The sequence below is a fragment of the Amphibalanus amphitrite genome, unplaced genomic scaffold (genome assembly GCF_019059575.1).
Source record: "Amphibalanus amphitrite isolate SeventyFive unplaced genomic scaffold, NRLGWU_Aamphi_draft 000296F_arrow, whole genome shotgun sequence".
NCBI classification, from domain to species: Eukaryota; Metazoa; Arthropoda; class Thecostraca; order Balanomorpha; family Balanidae; genus Amphibalanus; species Amphibalanus amphitrite.
Window position 1 is genome coordinate 571,163 of NW_024881791.1, and position 15,902 is coordinate 587,064.

At 50.4% G+C, this 15,902-nt stretch overlaps 1 protein-coding gene across 1 annotated transcript in view; it reads left to right on the forward strand.

Annotated features, from left to right (window-relative positions):
• Positions 1–4,673: 4,673 nt before the first annotated feature.
• The window catches only part of LOC122387740 (protein asteroid homolog 1-like), a 62,377-nt gene continuing 51,148 nt past the window's right edge, over positions 4,674–15,902 (forward strand). Inside the window, exons 1-7 of the mRNA XM_043378178.1 lie at positions 4,674–4,697; positions 7,268–7,486; positions 9,290–9,461; positions 10,983–11,200; positions 11,635–11,854; positions 12,057–12,933; positions 13,207–13,347. Coding sequence (XP_043234113.1) covers positions 7,281–7,486; positions 9,290–9,461; positions 10,983–11,200; positions 11,635–11,854; positions 12,057–12,933; positions 13,207–13,347 — 1,834 coding nt within the window. The 5' untranslated portion in view covers positions 4,674–4,697; positions 7,268–7,280. The remainder of the gene's footprint in view (positions 4,698–7,267; positions 7,487–9,289; positions 9,462–10,982; positions 11,201–11,634; positions 11,855–12,056; positions 12,934–13,206; positions 13,348–15,902) is intronic.

Consider the following 15,902-nt stretch of genomic DNA (forward strand, 5'->3'; position numbering starts at 1 on the left):
GCGTCCCATTTTGGGACGCAGCCCCCTGCCTTTGGGACGTAGCCCTCGCGAAATTTGGACCACTGCGTCCCACACTGAAATGTTACGGTTTCAGCGGAAAAGTGCAAGCAAAAATAATTAACATGCCTCGGTCGTTTACTATGCAACAGATGTTGTCTTTCTGATTGCTTTGTGCCCTGATTTACTATGCACCTAAGCACATACATGCGCTCTCCAGTCCTTGTGCCCTGCCCTATCCTAGGGTCGTACACCTTGTTATGTCCTGCCCCCTACCCCTAGGATATGTGACCTTCCCAGTGCCCTGTCCTACGGTCTTGTACCTTGCCCTGCCCTTCCTTCAGGCCCTGCGCCCTGCTCTGCATTCAGGCCCTGTGACCCTCTCTGCCCTACCCAGTGCCCTCAAACCCGATACCTTGTTGTCTTCCCGTCTTAAGGACCCATTCGGTGCTGCTGCCGGTTCGGTGCTGGGCCCGGATTTCGGGAAAATTGTGCATGTCTAGTCCTGTTTCTTGCCCCGCCCTCAGATCCAATAATACTTATATTGATAAAAAAATCAAATATAACACTTTAGCTTAACCCTATTCCTGGCGGGGGGGGGGGGGGCCTCAGGAGCCCCCCCCCCTGAGGTTTTTTGGTTATTTCTCCCAAACGCGTTGAGCTAGGAAGCTCAAATTTTCTGACTTTTCCTAAAAGGCTTCTACGCAACATGTCTGAAAATTTTGAGTTGATCTGACCTCAGGTCAGGTCACCACAGGCGGTTTGGTGACCCTACCTCAGAAAAGTTTGCAATCACGCCAGAGCTAGAGTTTTTGACCGATCAATTTCTTCTCTTCAGGCTTTAGTTAGGGTACCAGTATGTGCAATTTGTATATCTCGGAATTTTGATATCGGTGACCTAAGGTCAGGTCAGTTTCGCGACCTCCCCATTATAAGTCAATGGGGGAGAAATCAACTCCCTGTTTTTACCACTAAAACGGGTCGGAATGGCCCCATATACCATACATGACTTCATATACGATCAACCTTCGCTACCTTGAGGTCTGTTTTGCTGTTGGGCAGCTGTGAGGTCATGTGACGTCATCAAAGGTCACCAAAGGTTTTTGGCCAATAACTCCGTACAGGAACAAGATGCAGACGCGTGGATGGTCTCATTGTGTTCAGCTCGTCAAGACGTATCGAATGATATACATGATGACCTCGAGGTCACGTGACCTGAGGTCAACCTTTGACCTTGACCTTGCGAGGTCAACATATATATCATTCGATGCGGATTGACGAGAGGATCACGATGATGCCCTTAGTTTGTTCCTATCTTGACTAATTCGAAAGTTATTCGAGAAAAACTATCTCCATATCTAGCGCCGCCATTTTGACTTTTTCGACCCCTGTGACGTCATCTTTGACCTGACCTGAAAATGACCTTAGAAAAATTGTAGATCTTGACCGTGCGTATCCGATGCCGTTTACCGTTTGTCGCTATCTTGCTTCGTTCTCGAGATCTCAGGGGGGGGGGCCGAATCGGCCCCCCCCCCGCCAGTTTCTTGTCCCGGCGGAGCCCGCCAGGAATAGGGTTAAGCTGGAGAAGATTATCCCTGGACCTGGGCGGAACCCAGGGAGGCGAGGCGAGTTATCACAAGCAGCATAAGTGTCACCTTTAATCCCCTCCGCTCCCCCTCCCCTGTGGCACCATCCGCCGCCCACCACCCATTCATGATTCACATTCGCGTAGTCGCCGTGCTGGACCTGTCGGAGCCGAGCCGGACGTGCGAGCCTGGATGTTAGGCTGACCCGGGCGGAATCGGCGCCCACCCTTCCGGGGATTCTCGGCCATTGAAACCAAGGCCGTATAAGAGAGGTAGAATCATCCCGCGATTTCCAATAGACCGGTCTCTAAGCATTAGCGTGACGTCACTGGTGGAGACCGGGCGGCGCCCGGCTCCAAGCTGTACGTCGGGTACGTACATTTGGCACCGTATAGTTGCTATTAATGAACGACAACTAATGACTCTTAATGACTTTTTTATTCACCTAAAGCTGATTTCCTTGCCGGTACATTGCCGACCCGAGCCCCAGGGTTGACAATCATGGGATATGGGTCGGATGAGCGGCCTCGCGACGGGAGGAGGAACGATTGCAATTGTTGTGTTCCGCACCGCCGATGGCATTCTCATCTGCACCCGGGGGGAGGGGAAGCAGGGGGCACGTGCCCCCATCGGATCAGGGGGCCTCTCGGGCCAGAGGGGCCTTGCGACGCCAATTGGCGGCTGAGGGTCCACGCTGGCATCTTTCGACTCAGAAGGGCTCCACAGGGCTCGAAAGAACACCTTATGTGCTCCAAAGAGCCACACTTCTCTCCATAAGAGCCCCACATCGGCTTTTTAGTGTCCCTTGTCGGCCTTTGAGGGCCCTTTGCCGGCTTCTCAGGGCCTATTGGCGACCTCTGAGGGCTACTTGCCGGCCTCTGAGGACCCTTACCGGCCTATCAGGGACCAGCAGCTCTAAGGGTTCCACACACGCCTGCGATGACCCCCTAAACCAATGGTTGAAGGCCCCCACAACGGTGCCTGCGAGGGCCCTCACCGGCGGCTGTGAATGCCCCACACCGGTGCCTAGCTGAGGGCCCCACACTGCCACCTCTGAGTGCAACCGGCACCCCTGAATGAGGTCCCGAAACCAGTGCTTCTTAAGGCCATATATCGGCGGCTCTGGGGGCTCAACGCCGGAGCCGCATCGGACGGCCACTCACCGGTGACTTTTGAGGGCCCCACACCGACGACTCTGAGGGCCCCACTGGCGTCTGAGTGTACCTTGCTGGTCTCTAAGGACTCCACAGGGCTCCCGAAGGCACCGCAGACCTCTTGAGAGCCCCTTGTCGGTCTCTGAGAGCCCCTGTCGGCCTGTAAAGGGTTCGAGCCAGCAGCTCTAAGGGTCCCACACCCGACTGTGACAACCCCACACTGCAGTGTCTCTGAGGGCCCACAACGGCAACTGTGAGGACCCTCACCGGCGCCTCTGAGGGCCCACAGCGGCACCTCTGGGGGCCCCGCACCAATGCCTATGAGAGCATCACACCGGTACCCGTGAGGGCCCACCTCAGTGCCTCCAAAGGCTTCATAACCGGCGGCCCTGAGGGCCCTACACGGGTGATTTTGAGGGGCGTACCGAAGGCACCACACAATCTCTAGTCTCGCTGAGCTTCTATCCCAATCCCATACCGGCTTCTATCCCAATTCCGGCTCAACTAAATATCAGCCCCCCCCCCCCCTCCATGGGTCTCCATACCTATGTTTATTCGCTAAACATAGGTACATTTAGGTGCATCAAGGGAGGTCAAACACGCCCAACGACGCTCAGGAAAACGAATGACTTACAGCAACGGAAATATCATTTACTCGCCGGTCCGTCCTTTGAATGCGGAAAAAGAACGCGCTATGACTGGGCGAATTTCGAGACTGGCCAAAAGCAATCACAGCCCGCTCCCAATATCCCGCTTGCTGTCCCTCCACCGGCACATTACACAATGACACGTGTATTTCACCTGCATTATACATTATTTCGCTTGCAATGTGGTATGTGCCCTTTCCGATCGAAGCATGTGCCCTATGCCACCTTTGGGACGCAGTAAAAAATCCTTAAAATATGCCCTGCTGTGGCATATATCCCTCCGTCTTTCTTGGAACGCCGTCTCTGTTGTCTTGTCTTGGACGCCAGCCAGTGTCACGGGTACACCCAAGGCCGAATATAGGGTACACCGAGACATAAAAAAGTTTCTCTCAATTCCAAAAACTCGATTTTGATACCTTCCATGCACTAGTATTCCTATTTCGAGGCTATTATACCTAGGCTAGTGTAAGGTAGTCTGGATCTAGTAGTGTGGTAGGGTCAACGTAAAAATATTTGTTACAAACTTACACTGTTACAAGGCTATGTAAACCCATTGTTACATCTGCAGATCGTACACTAACACTTGAATGTACTGTGTAGGTTTATGATGTGTATACAGATATGGTATGTTGCAGGGAACATTCCCTTGTGATTTTAGCTAAGATTTTACGGCATTTGAATCAACCAGTGATCGATTGCCCGATAAAAAAACTTTTTCTCCAGAAATCCGTAAACGTAAACGGGCGTGGCTGGTTAGCAAATACTATTTAGTGGTCATATATTTAGTCCTGGCGGGAAACAAAGTAGGGTCTGTTCCAAGGCAGTATATACCGTCTGTTCGCCATTTCCAGCTACGCTGCTGCTGCAGCGATTGCCCAATCAGAATGGAGTTTTGAAGAGACAGGGGACATACGGGAAAACAGGACTTGATTTTGACAGCAGGAGCAGCAATAGCAAAAAAATACAATGCCATTACGTCGCTGGTGTTCCACGTGCCTTGATTTGTCGCTGCACGTCACCTTGGCTGCACGTGGTGCACGTGGTAATCAGTGGCGTGGGGTTCAGCCTGGTTCAGTTTTTTTTTTAATCTTTTGGGGGTGGTGGTGGTTAAAAAATAGTTTAGCCTGAGATCCAGCCTAGGCTGAGATGGTCTGGTTCGACGTTTTTGGAAGGGAGGACAGACCGATCGTTAAGCGTGGTCTGGATGTTTGCAGATATGAGATATAGGTATTCAATCTGAACTGTGGAAATAGTTGGGAAGTGGGAACTCTTCGACGGAAGCTTGCATCCCTGTGCACTGCTAATGTCAACTTGTAAGAAAGAACGCATAAGTGGACTATTGCTAACCCCGCATTTGTAGTCTCGGATGATGATTCTACGTTTCTTACCTCGTATTCTTACCTCGTTGGGTTCCATCATGTCTTGGGTTTCAGGATGGCAAGAAGGAAGGCAAATGAGGAATGAGAGAACCCCAAACACAAGAGACGCGCCAGTCCTACGTTACAATGGCTTTCCTAATTCGTGCAGTTTAACATTGACTGGAATTGTGAGTCTCATCATAGTAAAGCCTGTTGCTTTTCCTATGTTCAGAAAAAAAACATACATACAATATGAGCACATTGTCGCAAGCATAATCACAATTTCGGGTACCTGTCAATCTAAATAGTTGTAAAGGCTGTTTGTTATACATGTGTCAAGCAAGTGTTTGAAACTGGTAACATCTGGGGTGCACACAACATCATATGGCAACGTTGTCGGAGACTCAAGACAGAATGCATTGTTGCAGGCAATGTTTAAGTGCAGAAATAACCCTGTTTCAGATGTTTCAAATGCTGTTACATTGCTGGTAGGCGACAGTCTTACTTGTCCTCCTGGCTTCCACAGATAAATCAGTAAATTTGTACTCCAATTTTTGCAGGTGTCACCAGCTACACAATTTGGGATCCAGTCATACAGCAATGCATGGCACGAGTCATGTTCATAAGTATGATGAGATGCAAGCTAGAAGTTAAAGGGACACTCCCACCTTAACATTAGTTTTGAGTTGAGATAGCCAAATTGGTGGCCATGGCCTGCAAATACCGGTTTGGGCACTCACAACATCGAAAAATGCTTTAATTCGAAGACATGGAATTTCAAACTTGCAGTTTTCGGATTCTAAGGGGCTAATGCATTGGAATGCCCCCTTAGAATTTGTGACGTCAGCGGAGATCTAACGATTTTTAAATCTTAGACTAAAACCATCGTTAACACGTGGTGGTATACGCTGCTTTGCGCGCAACGTCTGCCGCACTTTAAGGCTGCCAAATTATTGCTTCCAAATAAAGTCGCTAGTAACAGGGGAGATCCCAAAAAGTAAACAAAAGTAAAAGCCTAATATCTTGAAAACCAGTGAATATTTTTCGGTGAAATTTGGCAGATATTCGTTTTCGCTCTTTCTGAACCAAGGGACATCACTTTCATGCCAATTCATTAACTTTTTTGAAGGTGGGAGGGTCCCTTTAACGGCAATGTTTCCTTTTTGCTATTTCAACAATTCAACTGGATGTAACCTTTCACATTTACTAAATACTGGGATCATTTCCCTCTTTTGCACTCTTTTAAAACTGAAGAAATTCACAAAACAATCACGAAAAAAGGAAAACATCATTCTCAGGTAGAAAAATGAGATCACACATAGCTAGATACTTACTCCATAACTTACATCCATAACTTACGATACTTTTTACTCAAAATATTTATAAATTTCACCCAACCACTCGTTGAGTCGGTTAAGGTTGTGTGGTACCTATGTAGGTAGATTTAGGTTGTATGGTTGTAGTAGTATAAAGTTGAAAAAGTTGAATAGAAAATTGAAAGTCAGTATGAATCCCGGCCCTGATCGGCGGCCGGCTAGTACTCTTGCCGGCGCTCACATACGTGCACGTTACCCCGGCAACGGGCTATTGACCAATGAGAAGCGAGAAAAGTGTTACGTCACTGCGATTTTTCATATACCTGTGCCCCCCGGACGTGACGTAGTGTGCTCGCGTGCGTGCAGGGTCTCTGCGATCGAAAAAGAGCGCTAGCAGCGCGCCACTCGACGCCGCAATTGTCAAAAGCGGCGTGTTAGTATGCTTTATTATGAATGATGTGTGTAAAAGTGAGTTTTTATGTTGTTTATTTGGAGGAAATGGTTGGAATAAATTAAGTTATTTTTATTTCTGTTGATTGGAGTTTTTATTCAAAAGATTTCGGTCTATACCATTAATATTTACTGAAAATACCTTCGCTTGAATAAATTGCAGATATTTGTCAACTGAAGTGTTAGGTAGGCCTAAATGATATGTGAAAAGGTAAGAGACACCCTGATTATCATTTGAGAAACGAAAATATACGAATTTTCCTTATAAGACTCGCTCAATATGCTACTCCGCGGTTTATGCCCCGAGGGTGTCCGAGGGTTCCCGTTAGTTTGTCGTTGGCGCTCGGCTCGCGCGCGAGCCGACGTCACCGCCTGTGACGTCGGCTCGCGAAATACGTCATACCCTGCACACAAAATAGCCGGCTGCCGAACAGCGCAGGGTAGGTATTAGGTTGGTACGTAGGTTGGTAGGTTTAGGTTGTAGGTGTTGGTTGGTAGGTTAGTTGGTTAGTAGGTTAGTAGATAAGGTTAGGTCCAGTTAGGTTTTTTATTCCTGCTTGTATTGTACCTGATTTTTTTAGCATTAAGTGATTGCACAATTTTCAAGGTTGATACATGTTTTGTGACAATATGGTGTGGGTTTTATTCAATTTTGAGCCCAGGGTGCTAAAGAGGGATTTTACCCTTACTTCACCAAAATGTTGGATTGTGCTCCAAGTGGCTCAAGCTGATCACCTTAATTTATATCCCTTCTTTCAGCCCACAGAGAAGCATGGGAATACTTGGCTTTACATCCTTTGTGGACCATAGATGTAAGGCACTTCTGCAGCAAGAGCACATCAACAGCTGCTATTTGGTCATTGATGGTGATAATGTTGCTCACCATATATTCAAGCGCAAGCCCAGGTCCACTGGGTGGGGCACAGACTATGCTTCGTATGCCAGTGACATTGAATCATTTCTTCTAGATTTGAGAAGGTAAGTTGGTATATCTGTATTCTAGTAGTAGTAGTAGTAGTAGTTGTGTATTCTGGTTTATTTGTTTGCTGAAATAACCCGCTCCCCGCTGGGGGGGGGGGGGCAAAATCTGCCCCCTCCCGTTTTTGCCAATAACTTCTAAACACGTTACGTCAGCGACGTCAAACTTTCAGTGCCTTATCATACATTAATTTAACAAGTTCCCTGAAAATTTGAGCGAAATCCGTCGGAATTTTTTTGAGAAAATGACGTTTAAGTGACGTCATGTCACACCATTTTTGCTTAAAAATTGCAAAACTTCAAACGCCACTATATAACATCTTTATTTTTAAAGGAATCAAGACGTAATTAAAGAAGTTGCATGTGATTCTACTTTGTCTATCAAATGGCTATCTCGTTTTTTTTTTTTTTTTTACAAATTTTGGATTTTAGCCCAATTTCTTATTGACTTACAAATTTTACAAATTTTGGATTTATGGGAAATTCAACATAAATCCAAAATTTTGTGTTTATAAAAAACGAAATATTGTTAGAGAAGTGGTCTATATGCACCTACATACCAATTTTTAGAAGAAACAGTTTAAAAAATGTGGGAGTTCTTTAAACTTTTTTGATGCACGTCACAAAGTTTTCGAAAAATGATTTTGTTTGGAACTTTTAGACCTGATACGGAAACAAAAATAGTACCATTCGATTCGGCGTGAAAAACTGCATCAGATAAACACCTTTTTAGGTCTTAACAATCAACTTTAAAATTTGACCTCACTTGACCTGACCTTGACCTGGCCTCGACCTGAAATTCATCCAGATGTGGTCCATATCACTAATTCAGTGTGCCCACTGCCTATTGAATTTTATGAATAAAATAACCCATAAAACATGTGTCGGCTGTCGCACATGCCCTCTTCTATATTTCGTATTTGGTGACCTGACCTGACCTTGGCCTTGACCTTTGCATGACATTGCATGCAGCAAATCTTGTCTTGGTAGCCTAAGAACACGTTTTGGGTCTCAGTCCATTCTTCGGCAACTACGGTGCAAGGCCCGATACTGTAGAAATTTGCATTTTGTACGCTTTTGACCTGACCTTGATATTACCTCTGATCTACTCAAGCAAAAAAAAATCGGCTCTAAAGATCCGCCTTTTGAAAGCTTTCGATTGCCATTTTCCCCGTCTTTATACGATCATCGGTTCGGAAGTTAGGGGGGGGGGCAGAATCCCCCCCCCAGCAGGGCGCGTATGGCTGAATAGCCCAGCAGGGTGCGGGTTAAGCTTTTGTTACAAAATGGCCGATGTGACCGCTACCGCCTCGGACCGGCCGGTCTCCGACCGCCAGTTTCTGTTTGGCCATCGGAGAGTGTGACATCACACTCAAGATTGGGCCCTGGTGACTGATTCGTGAAACGTGGGGAAGATTGAAGAATCTTGCGCTGGCGGAACGCGTGCTTGCTAGAATGATCGGGAATAGTGTGGACTATGGGATTGTTCCTAACCTATTTGGTGATCATGCCGGAAGGTATAAAGAGGGCGCAGTGTGAGTAAATGAGTTAGTTATCGCCATACCATTAATTTCGTGCATCAGAGTTTTAGACGGGTCACAACTCGGGAAGATTCCTGCCTGTTTAATTTTTGACTAACTGTGAACAAGGGCCAGGAGGAGGAGGAGCCCTCCTGTAAATGGGACAACATAAGTGCCCGTTGGAGGGAGGCCTGAATAAAAAAATAAAAGGTATGATAGGCACACATAGAACAGGAACGGTCCACTAAAATATGCATGCCTCGTGCCTGTTCCGCGGTTTCAGCTGTGAGATATCTGCCGTGGTCTTGCTGGACGGTGCCAGAGATGCAGCGGGTGCCAAGCTGCCGAGACAGCTGGGCCGGCTCACTGAAAAGGTGCACCGGTCAATTCGCGTCGCCGCCTCCAGACAACGCGAGGACATCTTCCCGCCTCTTGCTCGCACAACGTTCGTACAGGTAAACAGACTGGCTGGATTTACCTTCAACAGAAGGTAATAATCTTTAATCTCACCAAGTGCGGTAAACTCGTTTTGCGGTAAACTACCCCGGAATGAATCTTACCAGTGCCGTTATTTTCAAAGCTACCGCATCAAAATAACCGCAAGGGGTAGTTTCGGTCTTACCGCATTTTCTTTTTTATATAACATAACTTTTTTTCTAACCGGTTATAACCGGGTGGCCCAAAGAAAAACGTTCCCAACTTTGAATCAATATTTCTCGAAAAGTGATAAATATACAACAGTGAAACTTAAGCCCTCGCCGGACCTATTGGTTTTCTACATACATACGCGCCGGCCGAGGAGGGGGGGGGGGGGGGGGAGGGGCGGGTACGACCCCCTCGCCGTTTCGCCCCTAGTGGAGCTAGCGCGTCGCGGAAAAAAACGAGCGTGTGCGCCGTTACGAGACGCAGAGATTGATACCAGATTTTAAGGCCCAAGGTCAACGGGTGACCTCTGAGGTCAGGTCAAGTGCCCCAAGGTACGGTTCAGTTTTTGGTGAATAACTTCTCCAAAAACGGCCACAGAGCCGCGATTTTGGCAGCATCGTGTTCGCCTTGCTCAGGCGCGTCAAATGATATACTTTTTGTTTGGGTCAGGTCAACTTAGGGTATTGACCTCAGGTCACGGTCAGGTCAGCGCCCCCAGGTCACGAAGCTGGTCGAAATAGGTCATGTCGCATATCATTAGATTCTTGAGTCCATTGGTGGCTTTCCTGACTCGCTAACTCAATTGGATGGGGAGTTATTGACGAAAAGCTAATATGACCTTGATGACGTCATAAATGACGTCACGCAAGGTCAACATTGCAAAAGTGACGCATCTAACCTCGCAAGGAGCGCATTAAATCACGATTTTGTGTGCTTGAGATAGTTGTAGATCGTTCCCAGCGCCAGAATAGCAGTTATTATTTTTCCCCATTTCTTATAATGGTGAGGTCACGAAAATGACTTGACCTCATATGACCTTTAGGAAAAATCCGAGATATACAAGTTGTGAGACTCGTAATGGATACTAGATCCTGCAAGTTTCATTTCCCTGTCCTCTGGCAGTGAGGGCGTTGCGAAGTTGCGACATCTGAATACCGTGCAGAGGTTCACTTATGACGTCATAGGTCAGTGACCTGACCTGACCCGAAAATGCGGTTGGTGTCAAAAGATCCGGCTTGAATCAAAGGTCAGGTATGCCAAGTTTCAGCTCTCTATCGCCAGCGTGTTTGGAGATTTCGCGACAAAAAAAAAACCTATGGGGGAGGGGGCGGCACCCCCCCCCCCTCCCACCTCGGCCGGCGAGGGTTAACACGTCAATGCTACACATATTTTCAGTACATTGTCTGACTTCATGCTATTCGGTGAAACACTTTGAACTATTCGTGTTTCAATCCCTGTCCCTGTAGTACAGTGCCCCGTCTGTCTCTGTTGTAGGTGGCCCGCCGTCTCTCTGCCCCGGTGATACAGTGCCCCGTCTGTTTCTGTTGTAGGTGGCCCGCCGTTTGTCCGTCCCGGTGATACAATGTCCCGGAGAGGCGGACCGCCGTGCCGCCGCCGTGGCACGCCGTCTCGACTGTGCCGTGCTCAGTGACGACTCGGACCTCTGCGCCCTGGGCGCGCCCGTGGTGCGGCTGACGCCCTGGCAGCGGCCGTGCACCGCGCCGCACGCGGCGCCCTTCATGAACTGCGTCGTGTTCCGTCCTGAAAGGTAGGTGGTCCGTGACCGTCTGTGTGGGGGACGAGGAGTCAGAGCAGTGCAGCCGGGGCCCGGGAACCTGGTACTCGGAAAATGGGGGATAGTGTGTAGTGACCAATAGACGGTCCGGCCATATTATGTGTCACAGTGTCCTCAGCTTTTGATCGTTCACTACTATTTGATTCATATTAGTTCGTAGCAGGACTGAATGTCACCTTTTGGAAAGTCCCTTAAGGACATAGTTGTGATTAACCGCAAATCATAGCATGTGAAATTAAAACATCGTATTTTCGGTTTTCTCTGCGACACTAATTAGACGCGGTTTCATTGTCGGCATGGTGTGCGTTTCCCCGGTCGTTCCCGACAGTGGCGGTGGCGGGATGAGCTGAGCGCTCGCCGCGGCGCGCGTCCGAACCCCGGTGACGCTGTCAGTGCACGGGCGGCAGGCTGCTGAGCCACTACAACGTCTCTGCCGAGCATCTGCCGCTGCTGGCCACGCTGCCCGGCAACGACACGGTGCCGCCGGCCGCGCTGGACCCGTTCTTCCGGCGACTGTACGCGGCGCACGGCTCCCGAGCCGGCGGACGGGAGCGGCCAGGGCAGAGGATCAAGACGCTGCTCCGCTGGCTGGCCACGCAGACATCGCGCCAACAGGCGCTCGACAAGGTCAGCCAGGAACCGGCCGGTACCCTACCTTATAAGGAATGTACTAACTTATAAGGAATGTGCTGACTTTTGTGAGCTCGAGTTATGCTGTTCTTGGCCCTACATTAACCTTGATTGCGCTCGGGGTTCCACCCACGGTAATTTCTGCCGCAGCCCTAGACGTGTCGCCGACATTAATTAACGTGACGTTTGCTATTGCCAGGTGCTCAGCACGCTGCCGGAGAAGGACCGCGCGGTAGTGGAGGCGCACGCGGCGCTGGTCGCCGCCGCCATCGCCGACGACTCGTTCGAGTTCCTCCGCTCGGCGCAGCCAGAGCTGTACGGTATCCTGGTGGAGCGCGCTCCGCCCACCGGGGATCCGCCGCCGGCCGGTGCCGCTAGTCTGCCGGTGGCGGGCGCGGTGCTACCCGCCTCCGTGCTGGACGCGGCCGGGGGAGCGCCGGCGCTACTGGAGCCGGCCGTGGAAGTGTCGACGGCGCCTGCCGCGGCTCTGGCGGCGGCGCCGCTCCTGGCGCGGCTCGCCTCGCTGCTGGCCGGCCGGGAGCGCGCAGTGACCCTCTACCTCCGGGAGGGTCGGCAGGTGGCCGAGCGGACCGTCACCGCCGCCTCGCCGCCGCTGCAGCCGTCGGGGCCGACCGCCGACCCGGCCACCCGCGAGCTGGAGCTGATGACCGTGCTCGGCGTTAGCCCGGCTGCCGTGGCTGGCGTGCCGGCGCCGCTGCGACTGCTGGCCGCGGCGCTGGTGGTCTGGCGGCGCACCACGGCCGGCCGCAGCAGCCGCCGCGCAGTGTGCGCCGCCCTGCTGGCGTGCGTCGCCCTGGCGCCGGAGGCCACGCTGCCGCCGTCCGCCGACAGTGTGGCGCGCTGGCGGGAGAAGACTGTTCCGCTGCGGCAGCGGCCGGCCTCCGCGGCGCCCCCGCTGGCCTCGCTTCACCTGCACTACGAGCTGCAGTATGTGCTGCTGATGGCTGTGGCCGCCAACGAGGCGCTGGGCGTGCCTTTGGCAGCGCTGGATGTAGACCAGGTGGTGCACGGGCCGCTGTCGCTCGCCCTCGGATTCTGCGCCGTGGAAGAAAACGGTACGTCAGTGATAGAGGAGAGGAGGCGCAATGTTGGCTGTTATATTACGTAATTTCTGGCACAGTGGGTGGCGGTCAGGCGTTGATATTTGTCGTTATTAAAGTTTTAACGACTTTTCTCACATTTGCGACATTGTGACAGCACGACCAACCTGATTTGTTTGTTTTGGTTTTTGAATGATTAGTGTCTTGCAATCATCGATTGTTTCATGCTCAGTTACGTCAAAGTCGAGTTTTTATCTACCAACTCGCTGTCGTATGTCTCGTTCCTAGACGCTAATAGCGGGGAAGTAAGTGCTCCGGAGACCGGCCCGCGACCTGATGCTGCTCTGGAGGCGTTTGTCGGCGGGCTGGCCGACATGATCGAGGAGGAGGCGACGAAGAGGAGCGACTCTCCTCCGCCGCTGACCCCAGGTGAGTCCCACGCGCTGCCGCCGGGCGCTGGGTACTCACCGAGCACAGAGCACGTGTCCGCCGGGAGCCGGTCCCGTCAGCTTCTTCGTTGCCGGCTTGGGCCTGGTCTGGCGGGATTCGTGATCTTGCCCGTCTCCACCATGGAGTCCCGAAGGAGTCCAGCTTCGGTGGAGAAGCGGTTGGTCCTGTCTTCGGACCGCCGTCCCCGTTGCGACACAGCGAGCACTCTAGGACCGGCTCATATTGTCCGCTCTTCTCGAACACCGATCGAAAAGTGTTTTATCCATCAGCCACGTGTTCTATATCCTTGCTCGTCTTGTAATTGCCAGTGGCGAAATAGCAGCGTTGAAGCATCTTCACTCCAATTGTTTATTCCAACACACAATATCGGAATGCAACAGGCTGCACTGATGCACAGCAGTAGACCGTTGCTCCCACCGCTGCACTAATTCCTATGCATTTTATGTTATTTTTTATGTACATTCGCCTCGCCAGCTACAGCCATACCTTAGCAATGCCAGAACCGCATGGCACAAAGGAATTTCAGATACATATTCGTGTATTTCGGCTTCATCTACACAAAGTGAGGTTTCCCAGTTTCCATGTACAAAGTATGTGTTGAACTGATGAGGGTGACGGGCACACATACACATTTACTCAACAGACACGCTCTGCCGTCCAAAGGCAAAAGCACGTAACTAGCACTTTCGGAATTTTACAGGAGAGCGTTTTTTTCATGTTTTGTGGTAATAAGCACGATCTTCAGGCTGCGAATATACAGGCGCTGGCCAGACTCCTGGGTGGCCTTCAGCTTCGAGGCGCTGAAAACTTCCGACGACGCCTGGACGAACTGCTCAGGCTCGAGAGATGCAGTTCTGACACCAGAGCATCCATCGATCAGGTCGACATAGTCGCCGAAGTCTTCGATCTTTTTTGCCTTCTTCAGTTTTTTTTTTTTTTGTTGATTGATGCGCAGCATCGGCGCTCATGCTGGTGTGGCCCCGTGTGAGGTATTTGATAGTGATGGTTTCTGCGGCTAAAGCGGTACTGTTTACCGCCTGCAGCAAAAACCCAAAGAAAACCCAGCACTTATTCTGCGAGCTGCAGTTGTCCGTGAATATGGTTACTTTGGTCATGTTTCTGTTGGCCGTTAGAAATGCCCAGTAGGCAGACACCACGTCCGCGGCGTCTCGGCCCGCCACCTCCTCGTGCCACAGCACTGCCAGCTGTGAGGACTGTCTCCGATGTTTGTCTTTGTCTTTGGGCTGTAGCGGACTAAACGTCTTATTGAACGCCACGACTCGTCGAGTAAAGAAGCACAATTTGTGGGGAAGCTGCGGGATGTAACTGACGCGCATCATATCTGCACTGACAACTATCTCTCCTTCTTCCCATTGCTTCTCTGCCTCTCGTCGGTATTCCGCTCTTGACAGCCTTACTTCTTCCATGTGTGCCTCTTGAGTCGTGCACACTACGCAGTCCTCCTGAGCGCACTCACCCCTTCTCTCTGCTTTATGAATCTCATGCTTCGTACAGGTCTCACACTCTTCACCCCCTAGCTTCGTAAAGCCGATATTCAGCTTCTTGGCCACTTTCCGATAAGTTTCCATAGAACAGCTTTGATCCGGATGCGCAACTCTGAACTCTCTCTACATCTCTGATGTTGTTAAGTCATGTGGCAGGTACCTACGGTGTGGGGCGTGTATGTATCTTTAGTGTGGCGTGACGGGCTCGAAAGACAGAATGTGTTCTCTTATGATGTCTTTGTCTTTCTTGTTTGACGGGCGATGAGTTCCCCGCCGATCCGACGGTGCTGTGGCTTGGGAAGCGTTGCCTAGGGCAGTCCTTACAGGTCCGTCTGACCCAGAGTTCAAACCCATATTTATGTTGAAGCAAATGACAATGTTAGATATTTTAATAGTTATTAAAACATATGTTAAAAGTTAGAACACCGTTGAACAGAGCCACCTCAGGGCGCACAAATGCTGAAAAAGTCAGCAATAAAAAAGGAAATATCGGCATTTCTCCAACTTACCGAAATTAGCGTATAGACTCAGGCCTGCAGCAACTGAGCGGCTCAGCACCCGAGTTGCAATACTGACTGACATTTTCTTGAAGGCATCAGGACGTAGATGCACCGACTTTAGCTTCGGGACAGCTCGCAGCGATCTGCTGCGGTGGGCTTCAAAGAGAGCGACGATGTGACTCCAAGTCGCCGTTCTCCCGTCCACCTTGATGTCATAGTTCATCATCGTGTTTCTGACACACTTGAAAAGGTGTGGCATATCAAAGAGCGCCACCACTCGCACATTGTCGTGGAGGAAGCTGTGGCTCCCATCTGTCATACCCAGCATCCTGTAGGTTTGCTGATTGGTGGCGCCCATGTCACAGACACTGGCCACGACCTTCATGCCAGCTTCTTTCAGCTTAGTGATGCAGTCCAAGAGCAGGCTCTTCAAGATCACTGCTTTCACTGGTCCATTTGATAAGAAGTAGCCCACGCTCTGCTTCCACCGACCAGTGACACCGCGCACCATGAACACAAGAGCATGGGT